At 39.5% G+C, this 20672-nt stretch overlaps 1 protein-coding gene across 3 annotated transcripts; it reads left to right on the plus strand.

Moving 5' to 3' along the window:
* Positions 1 to 1323: 1323 nt before the first annotated feature.
* On the plus strand, positions 1324 to 20206 carry tdrkh (tudor and KH domain containing). Of its 3 annotated transcripts, none has more exons than XM_041816003.1 (14): positions 1324 to 1370; positions 6432 to 6592; positions 6722 to 6813; positions 8160 to 8361; positions 9450 to 9589; positions 9671 to 9983; positions 10071 to 10237; positions 10545 to 10720; positions 13584 to 13648; positions 13739 to 13890; positions 13980 to 14090; positions 15297 to 15351; positions 19461 to 19536; positions 19634 to 20206. In XM_041816003.1, the coding sequence occupies exons 2-13, from the start codon at positions 6463 to 6465 to the stop codon at positions 19514 to 19516; spliced, it is 1659 nt and encodes a 552-aa protein (XP_041671937.1). In that variant the 5' UTR covers positions 1324 to 1370; positions 6432 to 6462; the 3' UTR covers positions 19517 to 19536; positions 19634 to 20206. The 3 variants fall into 3 exon arrangements, with proteins under 3 accessions (XP_041671937.1, XP_041671936.1, XP_041671935.1); XM_041816002.1 differs by lacking the exon at positions 1324 to 1370 and adding an exon at positions 3249 to 4169 and having other exon boundaries at positions 19461 to 19542; XM_041816001.1 differs by lacking the exon at positions 1324 to 1370 and adding an exon at positions 3251 to 4169.
* The last annotated feature ends 466 nt before the right edge of the window (positions 20207 to 20672 follow it).

The following is a 20672-nucleotide window of genomic DNA, read 5'->3' on the forward strand; positions in this document are numbered from 1 at the left end:
ATACTGTTGCTGTGCTGGCTGTGCGTGCATGTTGGTTGTCTGTGCTTTTGTTTAACTAGGTGTCTGCTGCTGATTGGTGGGTCGAGCTTCCGCTGCAACAGAGGTTTTTCCCCATGTAAGTAGAAGGATGTTTTTACCACAGCGCAGGGGGGGAACCCCATCTCTCTCCTTGCCACGCCACATTTCTTTGTTAGAGTTTGATCATTTGGTTAACTTCATCTAGGGTGAACTAAGGATAAATCATCAGTTTATTTAAGCTAATTTTCTCCTGTTGTTAAACAGAAGTATTGTTCTTTGATTTGGTAGATTCGTTTGGCTGTCTCACATTTTGATTTGCTTTTGTTTGTCAACCTGATGATGTGATTTCTAATTATTCCCATGTTCTAGTGAATTTAGTTATTTTTGTGAATAACTGACTTATACTTTTCAATAACCTTTTCTCTGAGTATCTTGGGTGTTCTTTTGACTTCATGCTGTAATGGTAGCCATGAATACTGATTAACCAGTGACTGGACCTTCCAGACACATGTGTCTTTATACTACAATCACTCGAGACAAATTGTCTGCACACAGGTGATCCCCATATCACAAAGTGTGAGACTAATTGCACCAGTTGGCCAGAGCTCTGTTGAATTTGGTCATTCACTTTAAAGGGGGTGAATATTTTTGCACTCACTATTTTACCTTACATGTTTTGAATTTGATTGAAATAACTTTTTAGAAATCTGTTTTACTTTGACATTAAAGTTTTTTGGGGATTTTTTTTTTGGTCTAAAAAGCCAACTGATATTGACCAGGATTGATTTATAAAATCAATAAATGGATAAAACAGCCAAGTTGGTGATGTAAACATCAGCTCAATGGGAAAATGTTATTAAAAGTAATTGTTAAAGTTATTCCCAGATAGTTTGACATAAACCGTATTAATTAATATTCATGATTTAAAACAAACAAACAAACAAACAAACAAAACAACAGCGGATCTGAAACACTTGTGTGAGTGAATCAGTCGCCCTCATGTGGCCCTGGCACCGTATAATGAAGTTGCTAACGGAGCATCTGATCTGACATAAACGTTAAGTTAGCGGTTAGATGGTACAGCACTTCCGGTTAAACCTTCAAAGTAAAAGTACTAGTCTAACTTTTGGCTCGCAGTCGACTTTATTACTGATAAGAATGTGTGTTTGGAGTAGAAGATTTTATATTTTAAGTCAATAGTGATGTTCTCCGCGGTTCCAAGTAGTTTTAAAGGTCACAAAATGTGTGAATCGAGAACTAAAAAGTAGTTTCCGGTTAATTTGGTGTTACGGTAGTTAGCTTGACAGTTGTTGCAGTCAGTCAGGGTCGACTCGAAGGAGGGCGAGGGGTCCGTAAGTGTCACACCTGGACATGTCTCATCATATCCATACTTGTATTATGTCATACATCATAATTGTATAAATGTAGTGTTGTCAGTTTAAATTCACCAGCTTTAGACGTTTTACTCCCTTCTTCTAATGTTTGACTTGCTTGCATGTGTCAACCAGCAGCTAGCTTATGTTAGCTTCGCTAGCCCAGAGGAGAAAGTGTGTTTGCGGTCGTTTTGACAACTCGGCAGGCATCGTGAAATCAACGTGGACATTTTCGTAGTTCTACTGGAAAAACTGGTTTGTTTTTTTGACAGTAAAATGCCTTATGAAAAGGCACGATAGAGTGTAAGAAAAGCCAAGGTTATTAAACCAGACAGTCGCATTTTTAATGTTTTCTTTGGTGTCGTGACTTGACCGGATGCCGAACTTCGTCTGAAAATCTCCATATTTAAGGAAAATGTCTTGTTGCTCGAATAAAACTAAGAACTTTAGCATCAATGAATTGAATTTGAGTTTAAGAGGAGAAGCTCTTCCATTCGGCGTCGTTTCTTTGCGGTTGCATCTGACTTCCAGTGATTTCCAGAGGGTTTCAGCATCACTCATGTAATTCAGATTCGATTTTCGATTCAAATCGATCCCTGATTGAAAACAAATAGGCTCTATGTCACAGATAGGTGCTTATTTCAGCATCTGCTGCAGCCTGCAGCACACCACAAATCAATATTTGGTGATTACAGATGTATACATTTAAAACGCATTGCGCAGATGTAACATAAACTTATGTTTATCTTTCAGAGCACTTTGCAGTTCAATGGTGTGGTCTTCTAATGTTAAAAGGGACTGCACATTGGAATTTATATTCAGGCTATATGCATGATATGTCATGCATAACATCTCTGCTGCAAAAAAAGTTTAAAACTGGTATTTTAACACAAATTTCAGTTAAAAGAAATATTGCACCCTTTGCAGTTTAAAAATTGCAGCAGGCCATATTGCGATTTCATCTAATTTTTGATTAATTGCCCAACCCTGTGAGAAACACTGCTTTAAAGCTCTTGATGGACCTGTGCCTTGTAATTATCATCAGACCATGTGTTCATACAATGAGTAGGATCCCTAAACTTGGAGAGGAGAGAACTTTTCACCTGATTTCTTTGCCATAATTCAGGTTCATTATAAACACTGACACCTGCTCTGACCCCAAGAGGAGGTGATGCCATTTGGTCAGTGGATGTTTAGTGACCAAGAACTCAATCTTAGCTGTTGAAACACTCTGTTAAATGCTGCTTTTGTTCATCCACCACTGTGGCTGGTAGCTTGAGCTATCGGTGATGTCGCTTTAACCATGTGTGTGCTCTACAACTGAACATGTGTGTGTAAACCAGACGGTATTGCAGAAGTACAGTGCTTAACGAATTTATTAGACCACCTGTCATATTTGTCTCAGAGAACCATCCAGCATCATGAAGTGCTTTAATGCGGACTCTTTCATTTTCAGTGAGCTCTCCACGTTTTACCATTTTGAACAGGAATGAGGAATTTCAAACTGAATTCACCCAAATTTGAGCTGGCTTACTGGGCTTCTCTGAGAAGTCAGAAATGAATCAAGCATAACATTCAACCACTAAAACTAATTTTTCTGTTCAGGAATGCAAGTAAATAACTATAATTTGACATATTAATCAAGAAATATTAATGTGCTTTAATGTTTTTTTCAGTTTTTTGTAAATCAGTAATTTGAAAATTCATGGATAACAATAGTAATTATATTTTAGCATCAGAAATATCATTTGGGTTAAAGAGCTTCTACATATTGGTGTATTAACCATTGCAGAAACATCAAAAATGATTTTGGTAATTACCAGTGCTGTTAATTTAGGGCAGCTGTGGCATAGCCCTTACTTTGATTGGGGTTAGGGTGGTCTAATAAATTTTTTAAGCACTGTATATATGGAGTTAAAACCAGACATTTTAGACTTTAAACCACACATCAACATTTAAGGTATGTGGCTGATCAAAGACAAGACTTGAGCTGACGCAGGTCTGCTGATCCTGCCTAAACTCCATAAACGTGTTCCTACATATGGCAGATATTTAGAGCTGATACATCATGCCAATAGTATTGTGTATCCCAGAATGACAGAGAAAGACTAAAAACAAGAATAACATTAAGTAATGCATGACTTGCAAAATACTTTAATATGAACAAAGTTTGTGAGCCTGAGGCATCTTACTAAGCAAAGCTGCTCAAGAAATTGCAATTTATTGTTGTAAGCTTTTATAATAAACACGCTGCAAAAGTCTAAATTTCCCACTGTAAGTATGAAAAATGATTTCACACAAACAAACAGTGATTTTTCATGTTGAAGGCAGTTTTTGGTTTTGGTTCTTGATATGTGCCTTCATGGATTATCTGGATAATACCAGAATAAAAGCCGTTTCCAGCTTGCGTCCAACTCCACACGATTTAACAGAGATCTCTTTGCTGTTCTAATGAAGGACTATTTTGAATAATTATTTTGCTTATCCACACTTCAGTAAAAAATCTGTTTAAGCAGGAAAGTCTGTTGTGATTTCTGATGTTTTCCACAAATTCCTATCAAACTGCAATGTGACTGCGCTGCTGCCATGTAGTGTCTTGAACTGCTGAATTTCCTCCCCCTCTACCTGTCTGTCAGTAGTTTGAACTTGGATGTAAACAAAAACAGAGCAGGATCGGAGAAGATTTGTGTCTTATTGTCACGATTCTCCTGAGATGGACGTTGGAGTGTCCAAGTCCCATGTGTTTCTCAACTACAGCCCCAGAGCCCTCTTCTCCCAGTGAGATGCGCGATCTGCATGGTGGTGCTGTGTGCTCCTCGGGGCCCCGCCTGGTCCCGATACTCTTCACTGTTGGCTTACCTCCAGTGCATTCCCTCTTGTTTGTGTGTATGAGCTGTTGTTGCAGCAGTGTGACCTTAAAAGCCTGAGAAAGAATTGGATGCGAGTGTTCAGAGATTAATGGAAGTCTGGAGGTCGCCCAACTACAGTCAATGGTATTCGATGTGTGCAACAGCAGCTTTCAGCTCGTAACATGCTGCAGTAAGAGGCAGGGCTGCTGCAGTTTGGCTTGGTGCATTCATAAGAAGCTATGTGTGCGTGTTTTACACTAAATGTTTCATCATTTAGGGAGCCGTTTTCTTTGAATGTGACTGCTTGTGCACGTTTTTGCAGACTCATGATTTGCCAAGAGATGTAGTCTGAGATTATGAATGGCTACATTATGAGAATCTTGCACAGTATTTTTAAAAAAAAGTGGTCTCAAAACTTAAGGGATCCTTTGAGAGACATTGCTTTGTATGCAGTTCTGATATTTTCAGATCTAGAGTTACTTCTTATCTCTGTCACTGGGAGAGATTTATCAGTGGGACTTCCTCTGAGGACATAAACCTGCTGTTTTGAATTCAGGCTGGCTTTTGCTTTCAGTTCTGTGCTGCATGAATGTTCAGCTGCCCAACAAAAGCAAAACAACACGGAGGATAGCACATGACGTATGTAAATACATATCCGCACCCGTGACGTTTCCTTCTCATGATTCAAAAGTTTTGTTGGAGTTGGATCTCATCAGATTACTTACAGAATGTGTATTAAAGGGTAATTTTGGTATTCTTGAACTTGGGCCACATAAATGTCAGGGTAAGGTACAAAACGTTTTGGAATTTGTCTGCTAGATTGCTCCATTTCAGAGCTTTGAGAAAATAAAGCTGGTGTGAAAATGCAGAAAGACACCTCTGCTGTAAATCATTGCTTTTGATTACATCAGGGGTGTCCAAACTTTTTTCAACAAGGATTACATACCAAAACAGAGAAGGATGACTTTAATATGCCTCACCTTTAGGCCTAAATTTTGTTGCCTTTTAAGGTGACTGTAATATATCACGGTATTACAAAAATGAAAAAAAGATGATGCATTTAAATCCAAATTCAGGTGTTACAACCCCTCTTCTCCCCTTAAAACAAGCCTTTGGTGGCATACTTAACTCATGTCTAAGCAGAAGAGCATGAAAAAAATGATTTCTTAACGTCTCTCTCTGTTTTATGTTTCATCTCTGCCCTGCTGACGTTTGCTACTGAATGAGCAAATTTCCTGATGAGGGTGTTCACACTAAAAGCATTTCAGAAAAATAGCAATCACGGGCTTTTATTTTGAAGAACTCAACAGAAGTAGCCTGTTTATCATTGATCTAACTTAGCTTTGGCTACCATACTGGTGAGATTGTGAGATTCTGAATAAGACGGACAAAAATGGACTTTCTGAGACTTGGCTCCAAAATATGCTCACCTTACTTTTGTTTAACACTTAACCCTGTAATACTACTACTACTACTACTACTACTACTACTACTACTAATAATAATAAAGATTTCATAATACTGTTAAGATTATTAGTATCAGATTTCGTTAGGTAGCAGAAATCTATAGAGCACTGGCAAGATTGCACAGCTACAGTTTGTAGCTGCTTCTCTAACCTCATTCAGTGCCACAGCCTGGATCTTTGACTCATCGTGGACTTAAAAACGAAAGTCACAAGTTAAAACGCACGTCTAAATGGTCATTTAAGCCATTCTAAGATAAATTGCTGCAGCCAAACTGAGACCGGCCAAAGAACCATGCAGCTTGAGCTAACTCACCATAACTCTCTATGTTGCGGTTATTACAGCCATCAAACTTTGAGAAGAAAGAACACTTTTTACCTGTTTACTGTGATTAATTACGGCAGGAGTGGGTGACATTTGCTTAGTTACCTGGCTGCATGTAATGCTAGACCACATGGCATGTTCGGCCCACAGGCTGTAGTTTGGACACCCTCAAAGCCATAAGCCAGCAGGGATGATGTTGCAGCCATTACAATTACTTTGTTGACTACTCATTTAAGCAGGAGAAATTTAAAAACTTGTTTATCATCACTTAAACCACAAGTGTTTCAAAGATAAAGCCCAGATTTGAAGTACCACGGTTACCCTTTAATATTCTGGATGGTTTAAAGCATTTGAATGTCCATAATTGCCAGTGGAAGGAGACCTGTGTCATGTTTGTGCGTAGGTGGAGCCTCCCACTGGGTGCACAGCGTGTCATGGACGCAGTGAGGGAGGGTCACATGAGCAGCCTGAGCTCAGGTAAGATGGTGGCTCTGGCTGCAGGGCTATCCGTCGGGGCCACGGTGGGCTACATCGTCTATCGCCATATAAGCAGCACCAGCAACAGTGAGTCTTCTGATGAAGAGTTGTGCTAGTGTTTTACTCTGAACTCAAATGACATTAATTTATGTACACATCACAGATGGAAGGATTTTGTCTTTATTCTTTGTGTGATGCTGTTATTATCATCGACAGATGAGGGGCCCGACACTGAGATTTCCAAGATGACTCTTCCTGTGGAAGTTTATAGAAACATTTCCAGATACCAAGCAAAGTTTCTAGACATGGTGAGTAGGTCAGAACCAGAGAAGAAAACATTAATCAGCTCAAAGAAATAAAACTGGTGATAAAAATACTGTAAGGACTTCTAAAATATATACAGAAACAGTCATTTTTTGTGATTTTTATTTCTTTTCCCCTTATTTTTTGGTCATTTTTCTGATTTTTTTTTTTAAAGATTTATTTTTGGCCTTTTTGCCTTTATTTGATAGTATAGGACAGGGGATAGAGTCGGAAACAGGGGAGAGACATGCAGGAAATAGTGCCACGGGCCGGATTCGAACCCGGGTCGCCTGCGTATATGGCATGCGCCTTAACCACTCGACTACCGGCGCGCCATTTTTCTGATATTTTTTAAGTCTGTTTGGAGGTCATTTAATTTTTTTTTTCGTTTTTTGATGATTTTTTTGTCTTTTTTTCATAGTTTTTTAAAAATATTTTTTCTGTGATTTTTTTCCATCATTTTTTGTCAAGTTTATTCATCCATTTTTTGTCAATTTTAATCCGTCAATTTTTTTTATTCATTATGAACGCCATTTTTTTACTTAGTTTTTAAACCTTTTTTGTAATTTTTGGATTTTTTAGATTATTTTTTTCATTATTTTTTCACACAAAGAGAGGCATTTATGCACATAAATATGTTTTTTTAATACAATTCTGCTTCATTTTTCTGTAAAAAAATTAAATCAGTGCTTATTTGCATTTGCAAAATTAGAATATGAAATTAAAAATACCTTTTAACGCCCCGTTTAGATATTTAAAGGTGCCTTCAGGTGAGTTGTCTTGTCATAAACCTAGACAAAAGGTTGCATTAATAAGGATATTTGTTTTATAGTCATTCAGGACTAAAACAAATAATGCATCTGTGGGTTGAGTTTTGGCACTGCTTTTCATCAAACAATTGCTGGATGATTTTCTGCCAAACAAGTAATCCATATATCCTTTGGCTGAGACTAGTCAAATCAATTCATATGCAGAGCCAAAATCCAAAATATGCCCTTAAGGGACTGTAATCTTTGTAAGATCTTTTCCCTCTATTCAGAAATCTCTGGTCACATCTGAATCTTGCATGTTTTTAAAGATGAACTCTCCTGTCCGCTCTTGTTTTTATTCTTAGTTTCATTCTATTATCTGCTGCAGAAAAGGGACACTCTCCCCTCAGGAGCTCAAAGTTTAACCCAGTTTAATCAGCATGAAGATTTGATGTTGTCTTCATGATTCAGTGTTTCTGAAAGTCATACACTTTGAGGAACACCTCTCACATTTAGGATCTATTTGTGCATTCTGGTTTACATCAGCTAAGCTCATCTTTAAAGTGTGTGTCTAACCCCCGCCTCTGCTGCTTTCTCTTTAGGTGACCCAGAAAACCGGAGCTCATGTGAGGGTGTTGTCAGACTCTGCAGAGTCTGGATGTATGACGGCCGTGAGTTTCGTGGTTCAGGGCTCCAAAGAACAGGTCCTGCTGGCCCGCTGTGTCCTGGAGAACCTGGTGACTGAATGTGAACCTGTGATCGAGACTGTGGAGGTGCCACAGACCGCTTTTGGACGTATCATAGGTAAGTTGAACAAAAGGCTCCAAGGTTCAAGTGCGGGATGTTTTAATTCATATTACACAACTGAAAAAAAATGCATAAAAATTTACAATTGACCTTATTGTGATGCAAAGTGAAGAGTTCCTCATTCTCCCCATCTCCCCCTTTCTCTTGTATGAAATTAGCTCTCTTCTTTCTTCTTTTTCTCCCCCTTGAACAATGTATTTTCTTTACCCCTTGTTTTATCTCTGCAGGCTCTCTTTATGTGTTTAACTTTTCCCTTTTTGTGGCATTTTTCATTGGCAAACCTGCAGTGGTTTTCTTCACCAGATCTGTAGCATTTTTAATGTCCAGCTGGGGCTTTGGTTGCGTGTTGCTGATCTTGTTCACTGACTCTGCTGCTCTCTTTCATTTACCAGTTTCTCTCATGCCCTGTCCAAAATTTTTCTTTTTTCCATAGTTTATGCAAACATGAGTTTTATTTTTCAAAAGTCAGTCTGTCCCCTGACAGCAGCCTCCACTGTGTCCTGTCTTCATTTATGCCATGGATCAAACGATCTCTCAACGTCATTGTCAATAAATCACCAAAGTTACAGTCCTGGGCCAGCTTTTCAGTTTTGCCACATTATCAACCACACTTTGCATATTACTGTGGCGCCCTCTGTTGGCACTAAGATGCAGTAACATTCCACAGTCACTTCATTACACATGGGAAGTCCCCAAATCATGACATTTTGGGATTTTTTTGAAAATCTGTACATATCTATGTTTTTTTTATTGCATCAGTTTCAAACCAGCACAAAACAACGCAGACAGACAGACAGACAGACACATGCAGCCAATTATAAGAGTAAGATTTAGGCTAAAAGTTGCATTATCTTTTTATCTTTAATACATTTTATAACATCAGAACATCAGGCTGTAGCAGATCTTGAAATAGGCCCCTCTTCATAAAACATAGGGAATGTATCAGGAATCTTAAATGTGATTATTTTCTGCATTCTTGTTTACAAGAGCTTCTTCTGATGTATTTTTAATTATTTTCTGATAATTAAAGAAGAAATGTAGGTTTCAACGTAGGGTTTTTTTCAGTGTATTTTCTTGTGATGCAGGTCGGGGTGGCGAGAGCCTGAAACTGATCACCAGGACCACGGGGGTCAAAGTGGTTTGTTCCAAAGAGAAGGCACATGAACCGTGGGCGAAAGGTAACATGACCATCACAGGGACCAGACAGGAAGTCAAACAGGCCAAGGTGAGGAGGATGAACTTACATCAAATATTTGTGGTCACTGCTCTGCAGGATGAATAAACGTCCTTTGTGATGTGTTTGCAGGAGATGATTCTAGAAAAGGTCAAAGAGGACATGATGGTGAGGATGAAGATCTCACAGTCATCTGCTCAGAGGAAGAAACGTGGCCACACGGCTATGAACCAGAAACCAGAAAGTACAGAGACTGAAGCACCCTTAAACAATAACGGTCCACTCGCCCAGATGGAGAAAAACGGGCTCATCCATGCAAATGGGACCACAGGAGAACCAGGGGATATGTTTGAAAAGATGGAGGAGCTGCAGATCCCCAACACAGAGATGGAGCAGGAGGATAGTGTATCTGTAGAGTCTCCCTCTGAGGTTTCCAAGTTTGAAAGTAAGAATCTAAAACATCCAGACAAGAACTGCTCCATAAGACCATATTTCTGACATACAGTACTTTATATTTCTCTGTATGGTACAGTTCCCAGCCCAGACCTGAGCTTCCAGCCTGATGAACACCTCGAGGTTTATGTTTCTGCGTACGAGAACCCGAACCACTTCTGGATTCAGATTCTTGGAGTTCGCTCCCTTCAGCTTGATAAACTGACAGAGGAGATGAAACGCTTCTACAGCAGCGGAAACCCAGCTGTAAGGACAAATCCAAGGATGATCCTAAACCAGCTGCTGTATCAAAACACTTAACATGATCTGCATCCGTCTCGGCTAGTCTAACTCATAGGTGATCAGTATCAGCAGCATATAACCTGATTGGGGCATCCCTACTAGAGACCTAACATTAATTCACAGTGCAAGCAAGCATCTTGCAAAATTTGGTAGCAGAGGGAGAAACTTGAGCCAAACCTGTTATAAAGTTTGGAAGAGCTTGTCAAAATTTCTGTCTTTGACTGTACCAAGTGACGTCCTGTATGTCAATCCTGGTTTTCTTGTTTTCCAGGAGCAGAGGGTGGAGACGGTTGTCGTCGGGGACATCGTGGCGGCTCCATACAGAGACCATGGCACGTGGAACAGGGCGAGGGTGCTAGAAGTTCTCAGCTCTGGACTGGTGGACCTTTACTATGTGGACTTTGGGGACAATGGGGAGCTGCCCAGAGAGAGCCTCTGCAGAATGAGGTGAGAGACAGGATTTCAGAAAGAAGTCATAAGTTAAGACAAAAAAGTCAGAGAGAGGCGTGCCAGCTGGACTTGATTTGATATTTGCTTTTTCTGGCTCTGCAACAAAAAGTTATGGACACATACAGGTGCATCTAAAAATATGATATCATTAAAAAGTTATTTTTTTTCCTGTGATTTAATTCATGAAGTGAAACTTCCATATGTTCTAGATTCATCATTACACAGTGAAATATTTCAAGACTGTTTTTGTTTTAATTTTAATGATTATATCTTACAGCTCATGAAAAATTTAAAAATCCACTTTCTCAAAATAAAAGAAAATCTGTCAAAAAAAAAGAAATTTATAATACAGAAATGTTGCCCTTCTGGAAAACTATGATCATTTATACACTTAGTACTTGTTTGGAGCTCCTTTTACATGAATTACTGCATCTATGCAACATGGCATGAAGTCAGTCAGTCCTTGGCACTGCTGGGGTGTTATGAAGCCCAGGTTGCTCTGATAGCAGCCTTCAACTCATCTTTATTGTTGTGTCTGGTGTCTCTCATCTTCTTCATGGCATCAGGTCAGTCGGCTGGCAAATCAAACTCAGCTGGGGCTTTTCCACTGTGACTTTTGGCCGCAACAAGCCAAACCAAGCAATGCTGATTTGCTTTTCCATCACCAGTTTGGCTGCGCCAGGCTGCGCCAGAATGGTCCTGCTCAAGAGCAGGGCCAAAGCAAGCCAGCCTCGCCTTCAAGCATGCCACACTGACGTCAAAGCAGTTTGCAGGGTGCAATTTTCTGGGGGGATTTATCCCTTTCCTTCTTATATCCCCCGTCTGATTAAAATTTTTCAGCCCAAGGGGAGGTAGGTGTTAACCCTGCCTCTGCTTGGACAGACTACAACTCCTTAACAGTGGTGGTCTAATGTCAGCATTCACTCTGCGACTGAAATGTTTCTGACACAAGGTAAAAACTACAGATTTATGTACTCATACTGCGGTTTGATAGTTCACAGCTGGAGTTCTCATGCTGATGAGAAATCAGAACCAGGTTAAGAGGATTACAGCTTTTTCTTTTCCCATTAATAAGAAAAGTTTGACCCTTTCCCCTTATTACAGACAAATAAGTTCTAGACTTTTTAAAAATAAAATGCTGGAGATGTGTGAAACATTTAGCCCATGACCAGGTCAGTCATTAATTTATTAACTGGGGCTGGTAAAGCATGCTGTTGTTATTGCCCAATCCAAAAATATGATTGTGTTCATTTTCTGCTCTCTAGAGACCCATAAATTGATAATCAGAAGACTGTTCTTTAACTTACATGCAGGAAAAATCTCTCTTTTTGATGATAAGCGTGGATTGTTTATTGATCGTTGAAAGAAAGAGAGAGAGAGAGAGAAAGAATAAGAAAAGAGTGGCATGCAGTGCTGTCAGTCTAGTTTGATTTTTGCTTTAAAACGCTGTAAAATCAGGCAGGTCAGACAGTGTGGAGACCAGACTGAGGATGAGATCGAGGAGGGCTCAGAACACTGCGTCCCTCAGCTCTAGATGCACCCTCAAACAGGTAGCTCAATTGTAATGGAAAAGCAAATCCCCTGCCGCGTTGGGCCAAGTCAAGCCGAGCCGCCCCTTGTAATGGAGAAACCTCAAGTAATACCAGTGTCAGCAAACCAGTTTCTGGTAGTTCTGGCTTCACTGTGGACAGGTGTCAAGTCCTTCTGGAAAGGGAAATCTGTGTCTCCATAAAGCTTCTCAGCAGATGGAAGCATTAAGTTCTCTAAAATCTCCTGGTAGACCACTGACAGAGTTGAATCTGGACTCGATGAAGCACAGTGGACCAAGAGCAGCAGATGAAATGTCACCTCAACGTCACTGACTGTGGAAACTGAAAACACTGGACTTTAAGCAACCTGGATTCTGATCTTCCTCCAAACTTTGGGGCCTTGATTTCCAAATGAAATTCAACATTTTCTTTCATCTGAAAACAGGACTTTTGACCACTGAGCAATGGTCTAGTCCAAGAAGAATGCTTATGATGTTGTCTGCCGTTCAGGAGCTTGACCCCAAGAACGTAACACTTGTAGCCCAGTTCTTGGACCTGTCTGTGTGTGGTGGCTCTTGACCCACTGACTCCAGCCTCAGTCCACTCCTTGTGAAGTTCCCCAAAGTTCTTGAGTCTTCTTTGTTTGATGATAAATAAAGGCTGAGCTCATCCCTGTTGCTTTTGCACCTTTCTTACCACACTTTTCTTTTCCAGTCAGATTTCCAGGCTTTCCTCTGAGGAAAGCCTGACCTTTCGGCAGTGACCTTCTGTGGCTTACTCTCCTCATGGTGGGCGTCAGGGATTGTATTCTGCACAATATATTACAATATTCTAATATTTTGAGATCGTGGATTTTAGATTATTGTGGGCTGTAAGCAGTCATCATCAAGACTGAAACAAAAAAGTCTTGAAATCTTTCACTTTTGCATGAATGAATGAATGTAGAATATATGGAAGTTTAGATTAGTTCACTCATATCTACTCAATATAAGCGCAGCTCTCCCTTTCTCTGCTATAAGCCTGCATCCGGTTTGTTACCATCTTCTAAGTATTTTACTGGACAAGCTATGGTAGCTCTGTTTCTCCATGAGTCTGTGGTAGTGAAAGTACTGATGTCCTCCATACCCCATCTACACAGTGCCTTCTCTAGCTGTGACTGGTTATAGATGATTGTTCTCTCAATTAAAGGATGTTGTCTGGAAATGGCTGTAGGTCTTCTGATGTGCCTTTGTGCAGCTGCATTGTGCTTATCATTGTACATAATGTTGCATCAATTAAAAATTATCATTTCAGTCATTAACAGCTTTGCGTTTGCTGCAATTACATTTCAGGAGTGACTTCCTCAGCTTGCCTTTCCAAGCTATTGAGTGCAACTTAGCAGGAGTCAGGCCAAAAGGTAAAACTCTCCTCTTAATAACTTGATCGCAACAAGAGGAAGATTATTTTAAAGACTTACCTGATGTATTTTTCTGACTTCATTCCTCAGGTGACACTTGGACTGAGGAGGCTCTGGATGACTTTGATCGGCTGACATACTGTGCATCCTGGCGACCCCTGCAGGCCAAACTGTGCAGCTATTCTCACTCTGACATCTCGTCCTGGCCCAGTGTTAAGCTCTATGACAGCAGTGAAATAAAGGTGAGCTCACCTTTTCCTAATTTTTATCCATTTGTCTAACATCATGGCAGCTGTTTAACACATCTTTGTCAAATATTTCTCCTTCTTAGTCTGTAGATATCGGGGAAGAGCTCATTCGGCGGGGTCACGCTGTCAGCTTCCAGGAAGTGGTGAATGGGAAGACTGAAGGTGAACACCTTGGCTGTCTGCAGAGGATGCTGGTGAGTCACTGAAAAATTGTGTGGTCCTCATGGTTCCCAGATAGGCTTTTTCTTATTTTTTGATGTGGTATTTCTGTTTCAAAAAAGGCAGCAATAAAGAATATTTAAATGTATATATGACGTTTATGGGATTTTATACATTTTTGAGAAAAAAAAATGCGAAAAGAAAGAAAAAAAGTGAAACTGATTATTTTCCTCCTTTTAAATGTGGTGTAAAAATCCTTAATTGTGGCATCCATAGCTCTGTCTCTGCTCCATGCATGGATGCAGCCTGGAGATCTCTCATTTCTCTTGTGCTACTATTGAGGTAAACTGATAGAACCACATTCACAATACTTTCAATTCATTTATCAATGAAAATGTATGAAGAAGGGAGCACAGACTGCCTCACGCTATATCACACCCCATGTACGTGGGTGGCCTGCCGTTCTTTTCCTGCATGTCTCTCTGCCATTTCTGCATCCCTGTTTCCAACTCTATCCACTGTTCCCCTTTCTAAATAAAGGAATTAAAGCTCAAAAATATATTTAAAAAGAAAAAAAGAGTATCATCCTGCTGTTAAATAAATATATTCACTGCCAGAAAATCCCTTTACTTAACTCCTTGCTGCTCCTGCAAATTTTACCTAAATGCCTGAGAATGGATTTACCAACAAAAGCCCCTAAACCATGACAAAAGAAAAAAAAAAAAAAGAAGATATACGTTTTGAACAGTGGGCCAAGTGTATTGAAGTGTTACAGAGCTATAATTTTTATTCAGTGATAATGATTTTTTAAATTAAAAGGCAACAAGCTACAAAAAGTGAGCTTCAATACCTAACTGAGAAGTTGTGTTTACTCTTTCTGTGTTTCTAACAACATAAAGCAAGAAGGATTGGACTTCAGGGTCGCTTAAATGATTGTTGCATTTCATATCTAGAAACTAAATTTAAGGACTTGTCTAATATTTAATATATTTATATTATGAACACATTGTTTCCTGCTTCATATTACAGAACATTGCTCTATTCTTACTGTGTTTCTGTCAAGTGAGAAGGATTGGACTTCACAATCACATAAATGATTGTTGGAGTTCATCTTATGAAACTGAAGACAACAACGTGTTCAATATTTAGTGTATTGGTATTAAAGCTTTATATTATAAAAACATGTCTTATTATTATAGCTCTTTGTGATTTTACATGTCTTATTTCCTGTCTTGTTGTAGGACGATGTTATTGGAGCATCCTCAGAGCTAAGTCTCTCCTGTATCAGCCTATCAGGTGAGTAGAGCAGAGGGACAAGGGACAATCAATTCAGATTTATCTCTTTACATATAGTTGCAATCAAAATGACTCAACCCCAATTGCAAATCAGGTTTATATTTGAAAAACATAAAGATGTCCAGACTTTCAGATTTTTGCAAGGAACAGATCAAACAAAAGTTATTGAAATAGCTCAACTCAAGTTGAGTTTCAAATGGTTTCCCCAAATCCAACTGAAAATGCAACTTATAATGACTTCTCCAATCTCAAATTTATTCAACTCCTGCATTGCAAGCATCTCTTGTACTTAGTAGAGCACCCTTTTGCTTCCATGACCTGCTGCAAGTGAGATGCATAGCCACACACCAGCTTCTGGCAGCATTCCTGAAGAATCTTAGCCCGTTCCTCAAGTGCAATGACCTCCAGTTCAGTAATTTTCTCTGTTCTGCATGCTTCAACCGCCTTCTTCAAATCCTACCAGAGATTTTCTATTGGGTCCAAGTCAGGCGACTGTGATGGCTGTTGTAGAATCTTCCAGGTCTTCTTCTGCAACCAAGCCTTGGTGGCTTTGAGGTATGCTTGGGATCATTGTCGTGTTGGACACCCAAACTTCAGTTTCCTCACAGATGGCATGACATTCCTTCCTAAGATTTCCTGATACTTCTATGAATCCATCTTGCCTTCCACGTGCTGCAGGTTTTCAGTGCTAGAGGATGCAAAGCAGCCCCAGAGCCAGAGCATCACTGAGCCACCACCATGCTTAACTGTGGGCAATGTTCTTTTCAGCGTATGCTTCAATCTTCTTCCTCCAGATATACCGCTGATCCATCGTGCAAAAATGTTCCAGTTTTGTTTGATCACTCCACAGAACAGAATCCAAAACTCTGTGGCTTATTTCTATGATATTGAGCATACTGGAGCCAACTTTTCTTGGTCCTCTGGGTCAGTAGTGGTGCACATGTTGGAGTTCTAGCATGGCAACAGTCTACATTCAGTGCACACCTTACTGTACTCACTGAAACCTCAGTCCCTGTTGCCACCAAGTTTTGCTGGAGGTCTTTAGCAGTCACTCAAGGGTTTTTCACAGCTTGCCTTTTCAGATATCTGGTTGCAGAAATTGATAGTTTCCTTTTTCTGCCCCGTCCAGGCAGTGTAACTGCTGTTGCTGTGACTGAGCTTGTGAGCTATGCTTCCAGCGGTGCCTTTAGAAACTCTGTTCTCAGTGTCTTTTCTATCTTTTTGTTCCTCGTTTATGAAGGCCGATGATCTCTTCTCTTCTCTTCTCTTCTTGGACTATTCTTTGCCATATTTCTAACATGCAGTCAAAGGTGACGCTCAACAAACCCCTCACAGCTCAGGTATTTTATCAGTTCCAGCTTGGGCAAACTTGGTGAAGGTAATGAAGCCTTTGATTTGTTGCATCAGTTGTGCTGGCAACAACACTGGTTTTGCATATTTGAGCTGTTGTGAGGGATTCTGTTCAGGGGTTGATTAATTTTGACACTGGAGAGGTCATTATAAGTTGCATTTTCAGTTGGATTTGGTGAAACCACTTGAAGCATTAGTTATTATGAGCTATTTCAATCCCTTTTGGTTGATCTATTCATTGCAAACAGCTGAAAGTCTATACATTTTCACAATAAACCCGATTTGCAGTGGGGGTTGAATAATTTTGATTGCAACCGGATGAGCCCGTTCTCCTTGAGGTTGAGTGGATTTGAAACCCTCCAAAACTGTAGAAAGATAGGCTATCAGAACAGCATCTTCTACATTTAATCTATTTATTGTAAAATCCATCACTCCCTCCCATACACTGACTCACGATTTTCCCACTCGAACCCAGCAGAATTGAGTCAGACTCTATTCATTAGAGTAAAGCAAACCCACATCAACAATGGCACAAGTTCTGATTTCTTTGTAGCAAACCCACAGCTTCCTTTTCAGTACTTCAATCCTGATTTATCGATTTTCTTGTGCTTCTTGAAGTAAACCAGTGACGAGACAACTGGGGGAAGCTCCATAGTAGAAACAAGCAGCTATGAAGGAGTCATAATGAATAAAATAAGTCCAGATAAAAACACTCCTGTCAGATCACCAACACAGAAGAGGAAATCCCAACCTCCATCTCAGCTTCTCAGCTTACTCCTACATGCTTCCTTAGCGAGTGTGAGGAGAAGACTTGGCACCAAGAAGATATTTTTTCTCTTTACAAACATTTCAGGCCTTAGATGTTTTACCCTTTATTGATTTTATAAACCAGTCATGGTCAATATAACTGGGCTTTTTTGACAGTAAAACCTTCTTTAAAGTCAATAAAATAAAAATATGTCATGTACAACAAGTGACTGCTTAAATATTCAACCCCTTCATGTCAGTATTTAGTAGAATCCCCTTTGGCTGCAATCACAGCACTGAGTCTGTGTGGATAGGTCTCAATCCGGCTTGCACATCTGGACACTGAAATTTTACTCCATTCTTCCTTGCAAACATGCTCAAGCTCTGCCAGGTTTCACAGGGATTGGGTCTGGGCTTTACTTGGTCACTCCAGAACTTTCACCTTGTTGTCTTTCAACCATTTCTGTGTAGCTTTTGCTGTATGCTTCAGGTTATTGTCTTGCTGGAAATAAATCTTCTACCAAGCTGTAGTTCTCTTGCAGCCTAAATAAGATTGCCCTCCAGGATTTTCCTGTTTAGACGTTTTAATTTTGCAAGCCTTCCAGGACAGAGAAGCATCCCTACAGCATGATGCTGCCACCACCGTGCTTCACAGTGGGAATAGTGTGCTTGTGGTGATGTGTGGTGTTTGATGTCCACCAAACAATAGTGTCTTGTCTGATGGCTTAAAAGCCCCAAATAATTTCTCTTCCACTCGACCATGGAATCTCCCGTATGCCTTTTGTCAAACTCTAACCCAGATTTAATAAAGTTTTCTCCAACAGTGGCTTTCTCTTTGCCACTCTCCCATGAAAGCTTTGACTGGCGAAGAACCCGGGCAAACAGTTGTTGTATGCAGAGTCTCTTCCATTGCAGCTGCTGAAGCTTGTAACTCCTTCAGAGTAGTCATAGGTGTCTTGGTGTCCTCTCTCACTAGTCTGTTTCTTGCACAGTCACTCAGTTTGAGGATGGTCTGATCTAGGCAGATTTACACGTGTGCCATATTCCTTCCATTTCTTGATGATGGATTTAGCTGAACTCTGGGTATGTTCAGTGCCTTGTATTTGTATGTATTTGTAGCCATCCCCTGACTTCTCAATAACCTTTTCTCTGAGTTTCTAGGAGTGTTCTTTTGTCTTCATGGTGTAATGGTAGCCAGGAATACTGATTAACCAGTAACTGGACCTTCCAGACACAGGTGTCTTTATGCTACAACCACTTGAGACACATTCACTGCACTCAGGTGATCCCCATTTCACTGATTGTGGGACAACAAGTACCATTTGGCTGGACCTCTATTGAATTAGGTCCGTCACTTTAAAGGAGGTGAATATTTATGCAGTGACAAATTTTACATTATATATTTTTGTTTAATTGACATGACTTTTCAGAAATCTGTTTTCACTTTGACATTAAATAGGTTTTTCAAGAAGCCATATTATACTGACTATGATTGATTTTTCAAATCAGTCATTTAGCTGATGGTTTATATAGTTACGTTAGTTATATATAGTCTTCCATATAGTTTTAGTCTGTTTCATAACCAGTCAAAACCTCACATGTACTTTAACTAAAAAGCACATGTTTTGAGGATATGTTCTATTTTCCTGTTGATTTGCACAAACAATAAGAGCCCCATGCAGACAGTCTTTGTGAATGCAAGCTCCTTAAAAGGGCATACAAACCTAAGCGTTTGTAAAAATGTGCCTTGGGTTTAAAAATATCAGAATTTCCTTCTTACTCACATGCTTTGGATGATTTCAGCGAGAACTGAAAGTATTAGTGGGCACGAGTTCCGCCCACACACATGATGTGGGATTATTTTAATCCAGAAAAGTTTCCTTTGATTCCTCATGGGTGGTGTTGGATTACTGGATCCTGAATGAAATAACTGCTCAGTACGATTTAAGTTGTTGGTATAATTTTCTTTGTTTGGTAATAATAAATTGTATTTTTTACCTTTGTTACCTCAGAAGCTGCCTCCATCTCAGGAAGTGTCGACGATAATGCAGAGGACGAGCTGCTCTGAGACCAAAGAAGCAAATAAAGGTGAAGGTAGTGTTTCCTGGCTGTGTAGCTTTGTCTACTCTTTAAAACTTTAAAATGTTTTATTGAGTTATTTACTTATTTAACTCTCTTCTCCCAGCACTGACCATCCCACTCCTCAGCATCAGTACAAATGAGATGAAGGGGAGCGTGTCCATGTCTGACCCAAACACAACCACATAAATCCTCATCGTGAAGCCTTACCTACTTGAAAGCAGGCGCTTCAGGCGATTCTTCCAGCCGTATTCACTTTATCGTTGTTACTTCAGCACAAAAATGAAACGTTACGTTATGCTGTTCAGTTGCACCTAACGCTGCTTTGCTTTTGTGTTGTTTATTTGTGTTATTTTGTGTTCAAAGAACAAAGAGAGGAACAAGAACAACCAGAAAGCCAGTATTATTTTTGAAAAGCACTGTGATATGTATCAGTGAAACCAGAAGGCAGCTGGTAAGCTGAAGAGGTCTAGTTTATTTCTCTACATGTATATTGAGATTATAAAGCTTCTATATTAGGCTACACAGGTTATTCTATTTTGAAGAAGAAACCATAAAGTATTATTGATTGTGTTCAGTAAAAATGTGGCATCTACTGTGTCTTTAAGGACAAAGAAAGTGTTAGTTTGTCTTCAGAGCTGTAATAGACTGCACTAAATAAAGGATTTATTTTAGGTCACAAGAATTCTCTGCATCTTTAATTCAACAAGTTTAATTATTGATTTCTTTACAGTCTGTACTGTGTGTAAAGCAGCTGTTTTATATACATTTTCAATCTGTTTAGAGGTCGTTCCATGTTATATTTTTATAAATCCAGTGTTTTCAGTATAATGCCCCTTTTTAGAAATAATCATAAGAAAGTAAATAACTTTGTCATATTTTTTTATTTTAGTTGTTAAATCTTGAGATATGAGCCCTTTCATTTCCTCCTCAGGTTATTTTTTATTTGATCAGTCAACATAATAAAAGAAATGGTATAGCTCTGACACAGTAATGACAGTGAACTTTCAACGCCTTCAACGCCTTCAACCAATCACATTTCTTGCAGCTATTTAATGCACAAAAATCTTGCTTCTTGAGCTACATAGGAAAGCAGTCGATTTTTATTTTTAAGTGGTTTTATGAAATTTGTACAGATATTGTGT

Source organism: Cheilinus undulatus, linkage group 20 (genome assembly GCF_018320785.1).
Source record: "Cheilinus undulatus linkage group 20, ASM1832078v1, whole genome shotgun sequence".
Classification (NCBI taxonomy): Eukaryota; Metazoa; Chordata; class Actinopteri; order Labriformes; family Labridae; genus Cheilinus; species Cheilinus undulatus.

Excerpts from the sequence above, each read along its gene's own strand:
- tdrkh (XM_041816002.1), top strand. The coding sequence starts at position 4,105 with ATGGACGTTGGAGTGTCCAAGTCCCATGTGTTTCTCAACTACAGCCCC. Across the intron at positions 10,721-13,583 it reads GAGAGCCTCTGCAGAATGAG|GAGTGACTTCCTCAGCTTGC; the intron begins GTGAGAGACAGG and ends ATTACATTTCAG. Across the intron at positions 13,891-13,979 it reads ATGACAGCAGTGAAATAAAG|TCTGTAGATATCGGGGAAGA; the intron begins GTGAGCTCACCT and ends TCTCCTTCTTAG.